Genomic DNA, 20,826 nt, shown 5'->3' on the forward strand with positions numbered 1-20,826 from the left:
TGCCTCATCTAATGTCGTTTTTCAGCAGATATCAACAAAATCGAATCTGAGGATAATATCGATTGCGAAAGCGAAGAAGATATGCAGTACGATGAATCCGATGCAAACAGCGAAATAGAATAAGTCTACAATTTTTAATAGTATTTTTTTGTTAATGGAAAAATTATTCTAATGTTAAACATATCTTTTAGCACTTATTATATATATAATATAGAAATTGTTATCTTATTGTCGACATAATATATATATAAACAAAATAACATATCGTAGTAACGCATCGTACGGAACTAACTCGTTAAGCGCAATCGAAACCGCGCTCTTCATTACAATCTGCCTCGATGTTGTCTTCAGTTTTTTCGTCTGCCATTTAGCATAATAGCTTCGTTAACAGTTTAGTAATTATTACCAATAATTTTTAATCATGTACCTTATCATTTTTTTTTCACAAAAGTTAACGCCGCTTTGTTGCAGTCTGCCGGCCCTTTCTCTTCCACGAAATCGTCTGCCAATAATTTTCCGCGTTTTGTAGCAATAAATACTTAACATTCCTATAATTTTTATCCCTGAGCTTTATCATTTTTTTCCTTGTAAAATTTGTCATTTTTGACCGTCCACCCCCGCCTTAATCTTCCTAAGCGCGCAGGCAGACTAGTCACTCAGTGTTCGGGAGTGATAATAGAACCTCTCTAGCTATAAATATTTCATGTACCTTATACCTTGCATTTTTATGTAGCCAGCTCTTAGACTAAATGAAACACGGTTATAAACAGAATGATAATTTCGAACAGGGCTTTATTTCTGAGCTGAGAACATTGCACAGATTGGAATGGATTTTAAATCGCGCGTTTTTTTTTATATAAATTAAATTTGATAGATAATCTAACATCTAAGGTTTGGATTCGATGAAGAATAAAAATTATGCAGTAACGCACTTTCTGATGTTACTAATACATCAGTAGGTAAAAATTATTTTTTCAACATGAACGTAACGAGAGACAGAACGCAAGGATATCTCCTCAAGTTCGAGAAAGATTCGGTTTTACAATCACAAAGGGGATATAAATTCAGAGATTTTAAATTATAACCTGTAAATTTTTCTCTCTAAATAAATCTCCTGTATTAAAAGAGTTCCCACCGAGATATTCGCGCTCTTCCAAGACCGATTGTTAGCGCGGTTCCTCTCTATTGTCGCGAGAAACGTCTCGCATACACCGCTCGAGAAAACGGCAAAGCATAAAAGATGACCCTTTCTTTCCCATGTTGCAGTATCAGTTCTTCAATAGACAACCCGAAGCGTGAAGTGCCAACGATCGTCATGGAACGAAGTTCGGACAAGATCGCGGTGATTCGAGTATTTAACTAGCGCGCACAGATCCCCTTTCACGCTCGGTCAATCGTAAAGAAACAAGAAGGAAGTGACGATGAATCGCGCGGAGGTTCTTATCCAAGAACACGGCGAACGAGACGTAATGCCGATTCTCCCTTAACTGGCCTCGGGATCCCGAGTAGACGTCAAAATCTTTCTCCGGAGATCGACGATTCGACCTATGCCCTGGTAATGGATCGCAAGTCGAAGGGAAATGGAAAGCAGCTCTCGCTGCAAATTATTCTGATCAGATCCGGACCAAGCGAGCAAACAAGCGTGAACTAGCGCAAACTTGCTTCGGTGAGTACTTCCGATTCCATTTGCGCTCGTCGAGGCATGTCGCTCATTCGCGGCATTCGCGCTCGTTCGCGCTTGCTGGCTCGGTCTGGACCCGACTTAACGCGAATACAATCTGACCTAATAATATAGACGTATACATATAGTTGTACACACAAGTATACTCTTCGCGGCCGACAGGATCGCGAATCTATGGCCGCAAATTAGCCCGGGAAAACGCCTCACCCCCTTCCAAGCCGGGCTAATACTCGCACCACGTGCATTTCCGCATATATCACCCTCGTCGCTATGTAGTGGCGAAGGATTCAGGGATAGATGGTCCGAAGTACGTGTATTACGGGCGTAAATAGCCGGGATGTATCAGAAGACGCCGACCGACTCCATAAATCCGACTGATCGTTACAACGGTTGATCACAAAGGCCGTAGCCGGATAAGAAGGATCAATGTGCTACCACACGAATCATGCTCATTTTTTTTGCTTTGATTGCTATCAGTGTCGCTTACAATTTAGTCAAATATTAGCCCTTAATATTGAATCGTTTTGATGTAACATAAAAAATAAAAATTTCAAAAATAATTCATATATTTTGATCGGCTTAACCGATTTTGATGAAATTTTAATATGTTGTAGATATCATTGAAACACATTTGTGGAAAATTTGTATAAGGTTTCTGATGACAGAAACATTGATAAAAAGTATATATAAATGTTCTTGCTTTTTTTTAGTCCCGATATTTTTCTGGCACAATTACGAAAAAATTTTTGTAAAACCTTGGAGTAGTTTTCTATCAGACATAATTTTTTGGAAGCAATAAAATGGGTAGGCCCAAAATTCTACATAAAATATATGACGATCGTACCAAAAGCATATCATATTTTTAAAAAATGAAAAAAATACTTTATTTTTTAAAAGTACCGCCTAGCAATTGCTTCCAAAAAATTATGTTTGATAGGAAACTACTCCATGGTTCTACAAAAATTTTTTCGTAATTGTGCCAGAAAGATATTGGAACTAAAAAAAAGCAAGAACATTTATTTATTTTTTTTATCAATGTTTCTGTCATCAGAAACCTTTCCCGAATTTTCCACAAATGTGTCTCAATGATATCTACAACATATTAAAATTTCATCAAAATTGGTTAAGCCGATCAAAAGATATGAATTATTTTCGAAATTTTTATTTTTATTTTTTACACTAAAACGGTTCAATATTAAGGGCTAATATTTGATTAAATTGTAATACTGATACCAATCAAAGAAAAAAAATAAGATGATCCGTGTGGGAGCACATTGATCCTTCTTATCCGGCTACGGCCTTTGTTAAAATGAAATTAATTACTGATATCGATTACCAGTCAGTGCAATCCGATTTGTCGCTTCCTTTCTTATGTCATTAGTAATTAGGAATAAAATTCGGCTCGCGTATCCTTGTCGCGCGTTTAAAACTACAACTACATCTATTGTAATGTTCACCGTAAGCGATCGTAACGCTCGTCGTAATAGCTATCGTAAGCTCATCGTATGAATTGATTCAGCTTGAACTCTTATGACCAGTCTACAATGAATCGTTAGTCGTTAGTCAGACGTCGGAAGAAAGTCGGAAAAAGTCATAAGCATATCATAAGGCGATCGGAAGTCTGTAATCCCGGTCTGCAATGAGTTGTATCGTAAGTCGTAAGTCATAAGTGAATTGACCAATCAACGTAGAGCGTTGGTAAGATGACAACTCAGCAGTCGTTCTACTGAACGCGTCCGTGGTCACAACCGCGTATCCCTGTCGTAAGTCGGTGTCATAAATGCCAATATTGTGCGGTTGTGACCACGGTCGCGTTCAGTAGAACGACTGCTGAGTTGTCATCTTACCAACACTCTACGTTGATTGGTCGATTCACTTATGATTTACGACTTACGATACAACTCATTGTAGGCCGGGCTTAACGCTCAATGTGACCGTCCAAACTTGACTTCTTTCAGCGATCGTTTGCTGTAAACTCGAGAACATCCGGGTTTCCGATTTTCGACAGTCAAACTGAAAATATTCGGAGGGTCACGATTTCTGATCTATCTCGTAAATCAAGCAAACAAGTCGTAAGAGTAAATACACGCAAATTCGGAAAAAGAAAAAGCAAAGTTAAAGGCTCGGGCACATAGAAAAACTCAAGCAGTAAGGAAATCAACAGTAGGGCCTTGGCACATAGAAAAACTTAAGCAGTAAAACTTAAGCAGTAAGACATCAACGGTATGGATTCGCTACCGCTTAGGGCCGTGCCTTAAGTTCTTGACTTTAATTGGCTGATTTACTTACTGCTTGAGTTTACTGGTTAAGTTTTTTTATGTGCCACGGCCTTTTGGATTCGCTACCTTACGTTATGTCTTAAGTGCTTAACTGTGATTGGCTGATTTGCTTACTGCTTAAGTCTTACTGCTTAAGTTTTTCTATGTGTCCGGGCCATACACACACACACACACACACACCTATATATATATACATACATATACACATCTCATTTAGCCACGTACGGACAAAGAATGAATATTTTTCTCGTCGATATATATTTGTCTATGTAATAATCTATAAATAAGTAATAACAGCGTGCGCGCATACACGTCCAGCATGTGTCATGTGTTTAGCCACGCCGCCAGTCGTCAATTGTTGCACTACACAATCACTAAATCTTAAGGTAGCTTTTATAAACTCAGGCGACGTCGCTGTGCGAAGGTGGGTAACGCACACTTCCTACACATACACGCTCGCATGCATACACGCGCGATCGTGGTTGAGTTTCCCCGCGGAGCACAGAGTACGGTATTGTCGTTCTCGCAAATAATGACATCGATAAAAACCAAGAAATAACTTATGAATCGTTCGATGTATTTTGTCCGTCTGCCCGCATACGTATAATTGTATGTACATCGAACATTTTTCGCGCAAGAAATTTGTACATATAGTTCCTGCTCTACGAGATATATTTCTCAATACAATCAATTATATAACAAATATTTAACAATTCATAAAATACTTTGTTTCTAAAATTCCTTATCAAAGAGATCTCGATATCGCGAACAGGCGTTTGAAAGATTTACAAATTATAATTATAGGCCTAGTTTCACAAACGTCGATTAACTTTTAACCTTAGCCCAGATAACATGCATGTTGCATAAGATATCTTAAAGATATCTTTACGACGTCTTATGCAACATGCATGTTATCTGGGAGGTTAACTCACTCTTCGTCTCTTTCTAAAGTTGAAATCACACGAAGCACGACTTCTTAAATGATTAACTTGAATGATGCTGCTCTGATGATACATGCATATAGACGCACGTTACGTTTATGCATTGAGCGAGACAGGCTGCGTGGAATGCATTATTGCATGCACTAATTAAAACATTGAAAGTAGTCACGATCGAGCAGACACTCGCGACAGCATCTTCAGCAGAAAAGAAATTTTAATTGTGCTAATTTCGTAGTACACGTCAAACGTCAGATTCGAAAATGTCGTGGCATAAAAAGAACAAATAACAATATTAATAGAGGCATATAAAAATGAACCTGCACTGTATGTTAAACACCCAAATTACCATAATAAACATTTACGTAATAAAGTTCTACAAAGAATAAATAATGAAGTGCAAAAAGTACGTCCAAATACAGAAATTAAAGAATGTATGAACAAATATTAACATGCAGTGTGGGTTCATTTTTATACGCCTCTATTAATATATTGTTATTTATTTCACTACATTTTAGAATCTGAGGTTTGACGTGTACTACAAAATTAGCACAATTAAAATTTCTTTTCCGAAGATGCTGTCGATCATCTGCTCGATCGTGACGACTATTTTCAATGTCTTAATTGGTGCATGCAATGATGCATGCCAAATGCCAAGTACCTCACTCAATGCATGAACGTGTCTATATGCATACATCAGAGCAGGCGTAGCAGCATGCTAATCATTCATCATCATCATACTCAATCATAATCAAGAAATCGGGCTTCGTGTGATTTCGGCTTAAGGAGAGAGTTAGAAAGAGACAAAGAGTGAGATAACTTGAGGTTAAAAATTAAGCGACATTTGTGGGACTGGGCCTAAAAGACACGATTACAATCGTGAGGCCAAACTGCGAATGTCCACATATACGTAAAAAATATATCAAATATAAAAATACGTAACGGAAAAACCGATAATTCTAAAGTTGTCACAAAAAAAGAAGCGGATTTTCGAATTGCCAGAGTATTTTCGTAAAATAATAATTAATTAGTAAAATAATTATAATTAATCAATTCCTTCGTACGTTTGAGGAAAGGAGAGAGACAGAGACAGAATATTCGGTACAAACGTTTAAAATTCAATTCATTTACCTTTTGTTTATCCTAAAGATAGACGTAATACATATATCAACCTGCTCAACGTATGGCGTCACGAAAACACGAAGTTTCCAAGGCAAGACAAATGCAAAACGTTTCTTTCATTGAGCTGTGCAACCATATTAATTCAATCCATACGTAATCCCCAGAATTCTCCTACTCTCGATCTCAATCGAGCCTTCTTAAATGCAGCTTCACGGGGTGCCTTCCTCGGATGCTTTTCTCCATTATTTGACGCACATCAATTTTTACGCGTATTTTTACGAGAAAGAAAAACGAAAGACAGAAAAATAATTTTTAAACGTTTTTCCGCCCGCGACGTTGATTGATTCTCGACGATGAGAAAATTCAACCCGCGGCGCGGATGTGCGTGTATGCGCGCGTGTATGTGCGCGTTGAAGAACAACGCAGTAATAATAAGGTTTTTGAACTTTCCGCATCGTAAACTCCGCGGATTTCCTCTCTCGGTATGACTGTTCCGATTTCCTCCGCAACATATGTGTCGCATACACGTACGCGTACATGCGACACACACACACATAAACACCCCCCCCTCTCTCTCTCTCTTTCTCTCTCTCCCTCTCCCCCCCACTCACCCACCTGCTCACTCACTTACTCACTCGCTCTTCCCTTTTCTTATTCTTAAAATATTCTTACCTACTCGCCCTTAAGTATCGGAAAGGACCCTGCACACATCGACATATGCTACTGGACTGCGCATACCACGTGAAAATTGGTCCGCGTCATAGAAAAGGATAGAACGCATGTGCGGCCAATATCTATCTCTTTCTATTCAACACTGTAATATTAGTTGAAAAGAGACAGAGACAGAAATGGTCGCACATGCGCTCTATCCTTTTCTATGACGCGGATCATTTTGGTACACTGTTACGGATTGCGCAGTCTAGTAGTATATGTCGATGCCTGCACACATCTTATGGAAAAATAGCCACCCGTCGAATTTGCTGAAACTGTAGTATGATGTAGTTAATGGCTAGGTTTACACCCTGAATTTAGGCCGCGGCCTATACCTCAAATCCGACCTAAATTATTTAGGCCGCCTGCTGTAAACATTTGATAGACGGCCGAAACTAGCTTCAGATCAGACTTTAGGTTGAATTTGAGGTATAGGCCGCGGCCTAAATGTTTCGGTGTACCCGTGTTCATTAACGTCTTGATCAAAAGTCCCAATGAACCCGAGGTCAAAAAATGGACAGTTTCCGAGATACGGGGGGTCAAAGGTCGATAATAGTGGCTACGTTTACACCCTGAAATTAGGCCGCGGCCTGTACCTCAAATTCGACCTAAATTATTTAGCCCGCCTGCTGTAAACAGTTGATAGGCGGCCGGACCTGGCTTCAGGTCAGGCCGCGTATTTTAGTGACCCAACCTGAAATAGGCCGTTATCATTTGCGATGTAAACGCGCGATCAAGCGCGACGCGTCCTAAAAGCTTCATTTGCTTATTCGGATTCGCTGCAATTCAGGGCGATCCCAAATACGATCCCGTCAATTTTTAGGTTTCTTTCGGTGTAAACGAATGATGACTAGACCTATTTCGGGTCACAATATAGGTCAGGCCGCGATCAGGTCGCTGGGTGTAAACGTAGCCATTGTCTCATTCGAAAATTCTACTTTTGTGTAGAGTCCTAAATAACAGAGAAGACATTGAAATCGATAGGTGCGATATCGTGCAATACATCGAAAAGTCGTCATCTTATTTCTCCACATCTGACAGCAGAATCTGGGTAGAAGACGTGAAAACAGGTTAGAGCAAGATAACGTGTGAAGCATATTTTCGGTGTTCACAGCCATATATTGAAATTATATAGCAGAGCTTGTGTCTATTTCTAATGTATGTACGTGTTTGCAAGAAACACACACCATCTATATCTGTATATTTATAAACACTAAATTTTATTTATTTTACTATAGTAAGAAACAATATGTCGCTGAACCACGTGATTTTTGGTTAGCCAATCAGACCATGTGTGTAAGCATAGCCTTGGTGTGATAACATAGCAATAAATATGGTCAGGTTCGCAATGTGGCCACCTACGAAACTAGTGCACGGATCGAGATAAAACTTGGCCCGATCCAGCCAATGAAAGTAAGATCGGTTGATGATCCAGCCAATGAAGGCAAGATCGGTTAATGATCCAGCCAATGAAAGCAAGATCGGTTGGTGATCCAGTCAATGAAAATTAAACACTTTTTCGACGGTGAACACACTGGCCAAGTTTTATCTCGATCAGTGCACTAGTTTCGCGGCCATATTGCGCGAACCTGGTCATATTACTATTGCTATATTATCACACCAAGGTTATGCTCACACACAAAAATACACACATACGCAGAATCGCACACAAAAGCACTGCTCACATACGAATATACACAAAGGGTAGAATTTTCGAATGAGACACTATTATTGACCTTTAACCCCCCATATCTCGGAAACTGTCTATTTTTTACCTTGGGCCTATTGGACTTTTGATCAGGACGTCATGAACTACATCATACTACAGCTTCAACAAATTTGACGGATGGCCATTTTTTTCCATAAGATGTGTGCGGGGTCCTTTTTGTATTCATTCTCCAAACTCTCCAAAGAAACGTGTGGCATTCGCTGATACGTTCCTCCAAAAGCTTTGGATCTAGCGCGCTCCATTGACACGGAACAATCACGTACGAAATACACACGTATAAAGAGCGCACATTCGAGTGGACCGATTGTGTCGCTGAGCAATGTCGATGACCAAGTGATTATTGGATCAATACGGGTTGATGTGAATTTCGGCGGAGTGAGCTCGCGCCTGCCGCGTTTACATACCCTCACATACACACACACACACACACACACACACACACACACACACACACACACACACACACACTAGTGCGCCCTACGCCGAATTTCTAACAAAATTTTATTTCTTTCGTAGTCGTATTTACGTTACTTTGAACGTTGGATGACTTGCGGGACGATGTATCAGGCCGTCGGGAAAACGAAGAAAAAGAAATGAAAAGTGCAGAAAATTCGACCACGGAAAACAATCGCGAATCACAGATGCATATGTGTCAGATCGCGTTGAAAGTTTGAAACTGAAGCCCAGGTGTCAATCCGATCTTTCCGCGATCGTAAATGATCGACAAGACTGAATCGCGTTATTGTTCTCGTCCGAATTGGAAACGTTTGCAATTCGAGGAATACTTACGACGCGCTGCCGTAATTTCATCGAAGTTCGGGATATCAGGAGCCCAAACTCGCACGATTCTTCGTTTCATAAATTCGAATCGTAAGCATTTATGTAAAAATTTTCGCTTGACTTTCGCGCCGCGTGCGTGCGTGCGTGCGTGCATGTGTGTGTGTGTGTGTGTGTGTGTGTGTGTGTGTGTGTGTGTGTGTGTGTGTGTGTGTGTGTGTGTGTTGTATATACATACCATAGACCTTATCCTAGGTCTAGGTCTATGATACATACATGTATGTAGTGTCTTCACGTCGCTATCTTCATGTCGCAGACCAGATAAGCGCAACGGCCGTCGTCTACACGCGGTAATATAGGAAAAAAGGGACTCGCTTTTCAAATCGTCGAACACATTGATTTCAACAGGTTAGAGCCTAGCCGAACATACAAGGGCAGATTCGATGGAGGACTCGCACGGTTCTGCGATAAGAATTTTCGTCCGACTACGCGCCGCATAGCATTATCGTCGCATAAAACGCGAATACGCGAATAAAGCCGCGATTCATTGTCAGATCTTATATTTAAGATCATCTTAAGTTTATTTTTATATGCGTACCTCTCGTTTCATTGAGTATCTAAAGATATTTTTAAATAAAAAGGATTCTCTATCAATTAGCAAACTGCAGTACCTAGGACTCAGCCAAACATATAGCTTGCACATATAACATCTGATTTAATTCTACTAATAACATGACATAAAGCGTATTGGAAAGAGATTTAGTTTCAGAATGATAAATATGGGAAAAACTTGCAAAAACCCATTTTACATGACAATGTAGAATCATTCAAAAGAGATGCAAATATGCACTCAAATTTTAATCAATATCCACTCCTTAATCGGGGGATCCTTCTTTATTGTAATCTCGAGTTTTTAGAACTCTTAGAATTCTTCTTTCTTTTTCCCTTAAACAGGGATACCTTCTCTTAAAAGAAGATTTTATGGGATAATCCGGGATCGAACTCATGACCCTTAGAATACTAATCTATATCGCACTCATATTGAGCTACGAGATATCCCCTAGTATCTAAAGATAAACTTAAGATGATCTTATATATAAGATCTGATGTATGAATACCAGCCTACGAAAAAGATGGCCATCGTTTACATAGCGCTCCATGTATGAAAGAAAGTATGTTTCTTAGACATTCCCCGATTCGACGACACGACAACTAGTCGTTTAATTTCTTCACCCTTCGCTATCCGCGGGACCGTGGATCGGAAAATCGGACTCGCGCGCCGAACTCACGTCGATTACGGGGTCCCCGCCTACAATTCTACAACTAAAAAGAAAAAAGCGAAAAAAACCTTTGTGTATAATTATTATTATTCTAATGGCGTGAGATTATACAAAGTTAAGTGTCCTTAACGTTAAGCACTCCCCGACACACACACACATACACACACACACGCACACACACACACACATCATACTTGAAAGTATGACAAGGCGGTTTTAGGAGACATCGAGGCCTCCACATGCCTCTCTCTCTTCCCCCCCCCCTCCAACTCCTTTTTCTCGCGTAAGATAAGCATACGGAAAGATTCGCGGAGGAGAGATGTCAAAGTGTGATTATTCTACGTACAATTACGGACAATCACAGACAATCATTTACACGTATCAAGAAATATCGAAAGTAGATTGTATTACGCACGACACGCATTTCGTTTAAGAGCTGCGTTGGACGAGCTGCATTTGGACTTTTTCGCAACACGATAGTCAGAGGTGAGAGGAATGATCGATCGCGATAATGATTCGGCAATATCTGCCGAATGATCGTCAAACCAAGCGAGCATTCGAGGAGAGAAGGCAATTATTATTTATTATAGTATTTTATATTATTACACGCGCGCGCGCGCGCGCACGCACGCGCGCACACACAAGCACACACACACGCACGCGCACACACACACACACACACACACACACACACACACACACACACACACACACACACACACATATATATATACATGGTGAGGAAAAAGTATGGAAACCCCAAAAATTTTGTAGTAATCACATTGTAGTGAAACCCTCCACATTGCAGTATATTGTTTGAAAGGGCATAAAATAAAAAAAATTTTGACGCAAACTTTCAAACTAGAGGTCGATCCGTTCGGGAGTTATTTAAAGTCTCAAACTTTGAAAAACCCAATTTTATATAACTCCCAAACTGGTAACGACCTCTGGTTTGCGCCAAAATGTTTCTTATTTTATGTCCTTTCAAACGATATTACTACAATATAAGGGGTCCATTTCAAAAATTCGAGATGACCTTGTCCTTATCTTGACGACGCCATCCAAATATAAACTGATAAAATCAGTAAATCGGTAAATATATCTTTTTAAACCGCACAACTTTTATCCGAAACAATTTTCTGTAAAACTTATATTTTTCGAAATTTTAAATAATGAATACATATGTATATATACATATATACATATATATATATATATATATATATATATATATATATTTATTTATTCATTTATTTATTATTACTTAAGATATAAAATATAAATTTATAATATTTTTTACAATAAGTTATTATATATTTCGAGTATTTGTGGTAATTTTACCTCATAAATATACATATAATATATGTGTGCTATATATTTATGGTATAATGTAAAGTATAATATTATATATTTATATCAATTATATCATTGTATGTACATTGTACATATCTTTTTATTGCTACCGTTGCTTCGTCATTATTTTCACGTTGCATTGTTATTCAAATCAGATTCGTACAATTGAGATGATTTATTTGAAGAAAATAAGAAATTGATGCCAGAGAGATGGTATATATATATCCTTCTTCTAACCGCACGATCAGGGGCTCTATTCTTGAATCGTTTTCATGAAACTCGCATGCGAAATTCAATGCTTTTCAAATAAAAAGTCGCATACGAAAATCATTAGGGCAGGCTCGAGAATACGGTCCCAGGATAGCACCCAGATTGTTTTCACTTCTAAACTTTTAATAAATTACATATTTGATTGAGTTAATTCTATTTTATAGTTTTATTTTCCGTTTCTCGACTCGACTGCTCCATCCGTCTTGCTCCACATTACCGGGAATATATAAATGCCGGAGTCGGTCAACATTGCACCAGGCGACATACAATCAAATTAGTACACATTCTGATGTTGATCGGCGTTTATAGCTCGTCCAAACGCGCGCATTTCGACTAGAGAGGCAGCCACGTACCTATCGATTTTATCGATCACAAGTATCACAACGCACAAACTGCTCCCGTACCGTGTAGGAGCGCGTTTATTTATCTAATCGTATAAAACGGCCAAGTCGATCCAGATGAATATTCAGGAGTGATAGAACATGCGATTCAAAATGCTATTTTAAGAAAACGAAAATCAATCCTCACAAGGCCTAAAAGAGCGACCTAAAAATTGGATGACGCTTCTCATGCACGTAAATTCCGTATATATACGATTCTCATTCATGGATTCCAAAAAACTTAATTCGCTTCTGCCGTGGCAGACAGACTTCTCATCTGTCAAAGCTCATTAAATCTTCTCTCGATCCGCGTCTCCTCATGCTTGCGAGGCAAAAAGTTTCTCTTCTATCTATTATTTCAATTACTTTAATTATACAATGCTACGCGAGTCAATGATCGAGTAATTTTGAGCGTGTTGATTAAATCGATGATAGAAAAGACACTTTCAAGACAGATTTTGAAATTTTTAATTTTAATCGAATTTAAGTTGATTCTCCCTTTTTTCTCTATATGTATATTAGTAGGCAAGATTCCGATAACTTTGGCGCCTTAATTTGACAATGGTTTCTATTGACTCGTCTCGAAGTCAATATTTTTTTTACTTAGCGCACAAAATTGTAAATTGAAAAACCCCGGAAAATATTCTGTAGGTAATAATTACGCAACTTAAGGGAAAGTATTTCTAAATCACGAACGACGAACACGAACTCTTTGAGATCGGTCGTAGAATCGAGCATGTTCTGGATTGTAATTTCGTAATTAGTGAACGTAGATAAAAAAAAAGAGTAAAGAACCATACCTTAAAAAAGCAATGCACTGAATATCCAGCACCTCCAGAATAAATCAATAAGATGTATAGAAATTAATGTAAATGTGTTAAATGAAAATATTTTTCAACGTAATTTATCAGATTTTGGATGTATGTTACGCTCGAGAACACTTCGCACAGATCAACCGATCCTAAAGAGTATAACTTTCGCTGTGTACTTCTGTTTTGTACCAATTCGATCGGCTATTTTCCCCCTTCCCCTTCACTTCTCTGTTTGAAATTGGTCGCACGGATATTAATATTTATCACCATTTATTGTCAGTATAGAGAGTCTCTCGCGTAATAAAAGTATTCGTCACCGGCGAGTAAAGTGCTCAACCAAATAATCCCCGTCAAGATTATGTGTTCAGAAAGGATACGTTATACTCTCTGTGACGTCGTTAGCGGTAAGATAGCATTCAGAGATCTATTCAGAGAATAATATAATCCTTCTACCAATTATACATACATATAATTATAAATGTATATTTCATGTATTTGTTTTTAAAAATACAGTAAAACTACCGTTGTATCGACATAATATTAGAATTTTGCACCCAACATTACCGTTGAATCTTTTTCGTATAGTAGCCAAACTGGTGTCCTGGAATCACGGCAATTACCGATATTTCAGTTGGACCAATTTTCTTCGAATTGGCTTAAAACATGGAGAATGGAAAACCCATTTACACGTTTAAAGTATGTACAGAAATCATGTGCAGGATGGTAAAGACTAAAAACCTAAGAAAAATATATTTAATACTAGTTGGTGTAGCACCTTTTGTACCTAGAGCTGCCACTTCAAGAAAACGTTCACTTATATACAAAATATATCGCAAATATCTCGTTAGAAAAGGACAGATATAGGCCGGAACATAGAAAACGGTCAAAATTATCGACCCCGTCGGAGTTCGGTGAGTTGACGTCCCGCTGCGGGGCAGGCGGCGCGGCAGAGGAAAAGCATATAGGTTAGATTATCATCGCGTGAAATAAACGAATTTTAGCTAATAAATATGTGGAATGCATTCAATTGCTGTTTCTTAAGGTTTAAAAAGAGTTGTTTGTACAATTGAAACCCAAATACGTTATTTATCCACGTTAAAATGTGGAAAAAATAAATGTAGTCCTGTTTTATTTTTACAATTTCTTGATAACTATGTAGATAAATAATTTCAGTCTTCGAAAAAGTTTTTCCTAAATATGTAAAGAATTATTTGCACCTATTTTCATTAAATTCTTATCATTTTTAATATGCTTTCGAGAGTTACATTACAGGTTAGGTAAAATTTTTGCTATGTCGCCCATATATAAAAGAGAGACAAGAGTATAATTTCATTGTCGACGGTTAATTTTCAAAATAACCAATTTCTATTCGCTATTCTGAAAAGTTAACCGTCTGTTAACGTCGGTTAACCATGCAGACAATTGTCTTCAACTTTGGCATGGACGACAGATTCCCATAGACAAATATCTTCCATAAATTTCAACCAATTCTTATCATATTGATTTGAGCAACCAATCTCCTTAATTCAATATACGCAGAGGAAGATTCTATCTAAAGCATTTTTTATTATCTAAAAAAATAAAAGTTAAATAATATCTTGTGTATACAACAGAAATTGCAGTAATATATATGTATATACAGTTAGTATAATTAGTATTTTTTTTTTTAAATAATGATTATAATTAGAGATAATACATGATACCGTATGAGAGCGAAAATTATCTTGTTGTGAAGATACAACATTATTTTACATTACTATTTTACATTATTTTACATTATTATTTTACATTGTTATACATTATTATTATGATATTATTATGATAAAACTTGTGCATTGTTAATATGCACTTATTATGATGAAATTAACTCTTTCTTGCCAATTTAAGTAACACGATTGGCTTCTTATTATGATATTCCAAAAATAGAAGACAATAAGTTTCGCGTTGTGATTTTTTATTCTCAACTTTGAGACTTACGATAAATTAGATTTCATAACTGACCAAGGGCCCTCCTTTTTGCAATATCGTGATACACTCTTACATATATCTTTGGGGAATATCTTGACTTTCGTATTTTGGTTTTAATAGAAGCAATTTCAGTAGACGTGAGACAAGATAATAGCTTTTGTATCGTAGGTGTCTTTTCGTATTGTTTGGCTTGTTGCTTACATCGAAATAGAGATAAGTGCACCGTGGTTAATTTTATTTGTTTTTTTCTTGATATCTTTTCTCTATGTTCTAATTTAAATGTTTCTGCCGTTGAATTAGTTAGGTCAGTATGTTTGCCCGGTAAAGTTTGTGGCTGATTGAATAAGTAGGAATCATCTTCTTCCGGAGTATCTTGGAACAACGCAATTTGAGTCATTTCTGGTACACTGGTCATTCTTTGACTTTCCGTCATCGCTATCACGTCTTTCACAGCGAACATGCTCGTGCTGGCAGTCGATCTTTGCGATTCTATTTCAATCACATTAGATATGCTAGAAGTTGGATTGTTTGGCAAGTTTAAAGAAGGTGCAATACCGCGTTTCAACTTCCTTACTCGGAAGGTTACTAGATAGTCATCGTCGGCAAAATGCCGATAGCATACGGCACATTTGCTTATCTGCTCGTCGGTAAGATGTTGAATTTTCTCAGAGTAAATCATGCTTTTCCACTTCTGGAAGAGAGCAGGGTTCTTGGGAATCTGATGAGACGGGGCGTCTCCTCCCGAGGGACATCCCAAGACACAGCATGCCCTGCCCATAGCCTAACGACAAGATATACATTCTTATCATTTAATTTTTGTACTATATTTATAATCCCAAACAGCCAAGTCTATTGAAAGCAGACTTTGCTAAGTATCTGCTACAAATTTTGTCGGCAGAAACATTACAGATTTAAAGGTCACTATTTCCAATATCTGTTAACCTCTAACCAACGGTTAACTTTTCAGAATAACGAATAGAAATTGGCTATTTCGATAAATAATTGTCATAAGTCACTATTTCCAACGTCTGTTAACCTCTAACTGACGGTTAATTTTCAAAATAACCAATTTCTATTCGCTATTCTGAAAAGTTAACCGTCTGTTAACGTCGGTTAACATCGGTAGAGGTTAACAGACGTTGGAAATAGTGACCCTTAATACTAGTTCTGATATATCACATGATGTCAGCAGAACGCTAACAGAAGCATAAAAAAATCTGTTAATATAATCAAACAGCAGATTGCAGCTGTAGAAATCGAGCAGACCCTGCTAAAACCGTTCAGTAGTGCGATTTTTCTTCTTCTTATATTATGGCCTACAAGCAATATACTGCTCAAAAGATGGCCAGGGCGAACCTCTTGTCGTAGTAGCCGTAATCGGCGTGTCTCGGCAAAGTCGTAAGCCACGAATGGCGCTGTTACAAAAATGCGATTTAATTATTCTTCAAACTCGGGGATGTGTATATGTATGTGCGTATGCGTAATTGTATGTGTATATCCGCAGTGTCTTGAACTCGGGTTGATGCCGTAGATTCGTTAGGCCCAAGGAACTGCGCGGATCACTTCCCCCTGCTGCCACAGTAGTGCGATTCTGTAACTCGTTATGCGTCATTGTGCTCATAATGACAGTTGCGCAGCTTTTTTTCCATATAGTATACTTGCGTAAAGGTGCCTTTTCACGTTGACGCTCGACGCTCATTTTCAGCAAGCAAAAATCTTCAGAAATAATATATTTTATTTATATATATGTATCTATAAAATATTATTACTTGAAAATATTACTTCAAGAAAATAATTAATATTTTACGTATTTCGAAATTTAATGTTTGATTGTACTCTGGGACGATTAACGACGATTCATCGACGACGATGAATATTACACAAATTCAACTTTCATTTCTTTGACGCCCAAAGCAAAACCACCACGTTCACCTTGTTGACGCTCATTTTCGGCGTCTCATGAATTGGCACCTTAAAAGGTGCGATTTCATTGACGCTAGAAACCAGCGGCAGCGTTAAGAAAATGTAGTGGGGGAAGAAGTTCAGACCGTCTCAACTTTTTAGCGTAAAGCAAAATTCAACGGAACTTCTACCCCCACTACATTTTCTTGACGCTGCCGCTGGTTTCTAGCGTCAATGAAATCGCACCTTAAGAGTTACAGAATTAGAGGTACAGGCTCTGCGCGGTTTCTGCCGCCAATCTGCTGTCTGATTATGGGTGCATTCCATTTCATACATGATGCGCATTATGCGTGAAACAGAATGCGCCCTGTTAGCAGATTCTGCTGGCAGAACATGAATACGAACGCAATTGATGTCAGTCTGCTGAGTGCTGACATGTCTGATCAAATCTATTATACCAATCTGCCGACAAACTGCTATCATTTTGCTTACTGGGATATTAACGATCGCTTATCGACATCTCTTTAAACACTCACCTACAATAATCTCCAAACAACCTCAAATTACCATCACGCTTATGGTTTCTCCGACGGTTTCTCTGGTTCGAAACAGTGAACTATATAGGCGTTCGGAAACTTCACTCAGGGAGTCGATTCTGGGGGTCGATTACGGTTCTTGAAACGAAGTGAAAATTACAAAAGTGAACAGATTTACTAGATTTTGACCAATAAAATCATAGATACCCTAGTGAATTTCCTCACTTTTGTAACTTTCACCTCGTTTCAAGAACCGTAATAAGCCCCCTGAAGTGAAATCGTCCGCCACGATGTTGAGTGTGGAAATCGTATGTGTCTCCTTCTCCATCGCTCGCGGAGAAGGACAGACATACGATGATACGATCTTTCTCCTTTTCCATCTTATTGTTGAGTGTGCAAACCATTTCACGGGTTTTGGCCTGAGTGAACATATTGTATCTATTTATAAGTGACCGGTATTCATAGTCGGTTCTTATTTTAAGACCATCTTAAGGGGATCCTGCAGCCGTATGATTTACCGACATTATCGTTAATCAATGGATCTTTTAATTGGCTTTACAGAATTGCAAGTTCTTGGTCTAGAATTAAAGTCCGCACAAAAATCTAGGGTGGAAAACGCGATTTTATATCAAAAGCACCAAAAAATTAAAAATATTACTTATTGGGGGCACATACACAGCTGTCACCTGACGACAATATTTGCTTAAAACAAAAATTCTACAGTTTATACGTACATAATGTTTATCATCCACCCTTGGAAAAACATTAGGAATAATTTAATATCGTGTAAGTAGAAGTAAGATTCAATGCGTACAAAAAAAGATCCATCTAATAATTATTTTAGTAATGTAAATACGGATGCAGGATGACAAGAAGAGCAGCAACAGTAGTTGCCGGATCTTGCGTAAGATGGCGAGCAATCGAAAAAAGGACAGATGTCATTTCGTTAGACAAAGACAGATATAGGGAAAACAAAATTAGAAAGGTTGACATTATCGACATTGAGGAAGTTCGCCAGTCACTGCAGGATCCCCTTAATGTCGTAAGTAATGTCTTAGGGCCAAAGCACATAACATGGCGTAGCGATATGCGACGGTCGTAGTCCCCGACCTGACAGATCAGGATACGCCAAAGCTTGTGCGTTACTTACGTCCACGACTACGACTGTCATATGTGCTTTAGCCCTTAAGATGCTAATACGGCTTTATGATTGGTTAATGACATCTTAAAATTGTACTTAAGCCGGTTCATAATCAGATCTTATTTCAAAACCGTCTTAAGAAAATCTTATACCCGTCTGTAATACTGACTTCTTAATTGTTTTAACCTCAACTTGCGAAAACATTCGCTTTATATAAAAATTCTACAATGTATTGTTACAAAAAGACTGTGGCGTGAGAGAGCATAGTAAAGAAGCTAGCTTTCGAGAATTTGAACGCATAATACTTTGTTATAATACTATGAGCGAATTAGTTTACGTCACTCTGTCAAGTTTTAATATTAAATTACTAATAATATATCGATATCGGTAGTTTAATAATAATACATTTAAAAGCGTTCAATTTAAAAGTAGGGCAATCCTAATAAACGACTGTAAAAAAAATTCAAGGTGGAACGCAATGGACAATCCGGTTGCTCTGACATGCTAACTTAAATGGCAAGAAGTACTTCTCAGCGGTAATGACATTTGAGTCTCTTTTAATTGGGTTTTGGCAGGGCGTTTGAGATAACCTGCTCTTCACCCTGCACAGCTGGTACATCTTTACAAACTTAATTAGCAACTATCGCTTATAGCTACAGGCTCATTAGCCTGTATATATATTTATTTATTTCAGTATAAAATAATTTTTAAAACGTTCATATTAATTCTGATTGCAGACGGACCTTCGGGAACACTAGCGCCTTCTTCTTTTAACATGAATAACTAAAAATCTATATTTCGGCTAATTTTACCGAGTTTATAAATATTTAATTAAAATTATCTGGGTGACTCACAAACCTTTCTAATCACACTTCATAACTCTTCATACAAAATACAAACGATTCCGTATAAAAACTTTTATTAATTTATCTATTTCGGCTAAATGCATGGTGTAAAAATAATTAATTAATTACAATTAAACGAATGACTCACAAACCTTTTCAATTGCACTTCAAAAGTCTTCATACAAAATACAAACGATTTCATATGGTAGATTTTTTTCCGGACATTCATTTCCGGTCAAGTACATACAAATCCGTTTCGCTAATTCCTTCTCCATCGGGATGCACCCTAAAAAGTCAACTTGCCGTCGACTTTCCGTCAACTGTGCTGTTATGCTAAAGGTGAAATTTCATGGGCAGTAAAAAGTAGCAGCAGATCGTACTGATTGGCTACAAAATAGAGAAGTTCTAGGAACTCGAGAACTTCTCTATTTTATAGCCAATCAGTACAATCTGCTGCTACTTTTCACTGCCCATGAAATTTCACAGACTCCATAGACGCGGAAACGCCGTGCGGTAGAGTGCGTTGACCAATCAGAAGGCTGCCGCAAGTCACCTGCGGCAAAATCAAAATTTGTGATTGGTCAACGCACTCTGCCGCATGGCGTTTCCGCGTCTATGGAATCTTAGCATTAGGGTAGACTCACATTAAAAATGAGGCTATCGTATTGTTGTGCGATAGCTTTGTTACCAAAATAAGCAGGTAAGTGCAAAATGACATATCTTACCTGAGTATAAAATATTCACATAAGTGACTCAGATCACTTGAGAGTAAATGGAAAGCAACTTGATCCTGCAGTGACTGGCGAACTTCCTCGATGTCGATAATGTCAGCCTTTCTAATTTTGTTTTCCCTATATCTGTTTTTGTCTAACGAAATGACATCTGTCCTTTTTTCGATTGCTCGCCATCTCTCGCAAGATCCGACAACTACTGTTGTTGCTCTTCTTGTCATTCTGCATCCGTATTTGCATTACTAAAATAATTTTTCGATGGATCTTTTTTTGTACGCATTGAATCTTACTTCTACTTGCACGATATTATTCCTACATGTTTTCCCAAGGGCAGATGATAAACATTATGTATGTATAAACTGCAGAATTTT

At 37.9% G+C, this 20,826-nt stretch overlaps 2 protein-coding genes across 10 annotated transcripts in view; one reads left to right on the plus strand and one right to left on the minus strand.

Annotated features, from left to right (window-relative positions):
- The window catches only part of Bma (SCY1-like protein bma), a 36,945-nt gene extending 25,692 nt beyond the window's left edge, over positions 1-11,253 (plus strand). For all 5 annotated transcript variants that reach the window (XM_071793478.1, XM_071793475.1, XM_071793479.1 and 2 more), the window contains one exon: positions 1,267-11,253. Coding sequence is in view for 1 of the 5 variants with exons in the window: in XM_071793479.1 (XP_071649580.1) it covers positions 1,267-1,299 (33 nt within the window). In the remaining 4 variants the exon portion in view is untranslated. The remainder of the gene's footprint in view (positions 1-1,266) is intronic.
- Positions 1-19,152, minus strand: part of LOC139821999 (uncharacterized) — a 72,884-nt gene extending 53,732 nt beyond the window's left edge. Inside the window, exons 1-3 of one of the 5 annotated variants that reach the window (XM_071793497.1) lie at positions 17,739-17,878; positions 15,310-16,081; positions 13,802-14,903 (exon numbers count right to left, since the gene is read on the minus strand). In XM_071793497.1, coding sequence (XP_071649598.1) covers positions 15,323-16,078 — 756 coding nt within the window. In that variant the 5' untranslated portion in view covers positions 16,079-16,081; positions 17,739-17,878 and the 3' untranslated portion in view covers positions 13,802-14,903; positions 15,310-15,322. Of the gene's footprint in view, positions 1-13,801; positions 14,904-15,072; positions 16,082-16,566; positions 16,590-16,656; positions 17,017-17,107; positions 17,706-17,738 lie in introns of those variants that run through there. The other 4 variants (XM_071793500.1, XM_071793498.1, XM_071793499.1 and 1 more) reach the window with 4 other exon arrangements.
- Between the last annotated feature and the right edge of the window lie 1,674 nt (positions 19,153-20,826).

This window comes from Temnothorax longispinosus, chromosome 11 (genome assembly GCF_030848805.1).
Source record: "Temnothorax longispinosus isolate EJ_2023e chromosome 11, Tlon_JGU_v1, whole genome shotgun sequence".
NCBI classification, from domain to species: domain Eukaryota; kingdom Metazoa; phylum Arthropoda; class Insecta; order Hymenoptera; family Formicidae; genus Temnothorax; species Temnothorax longispinosus.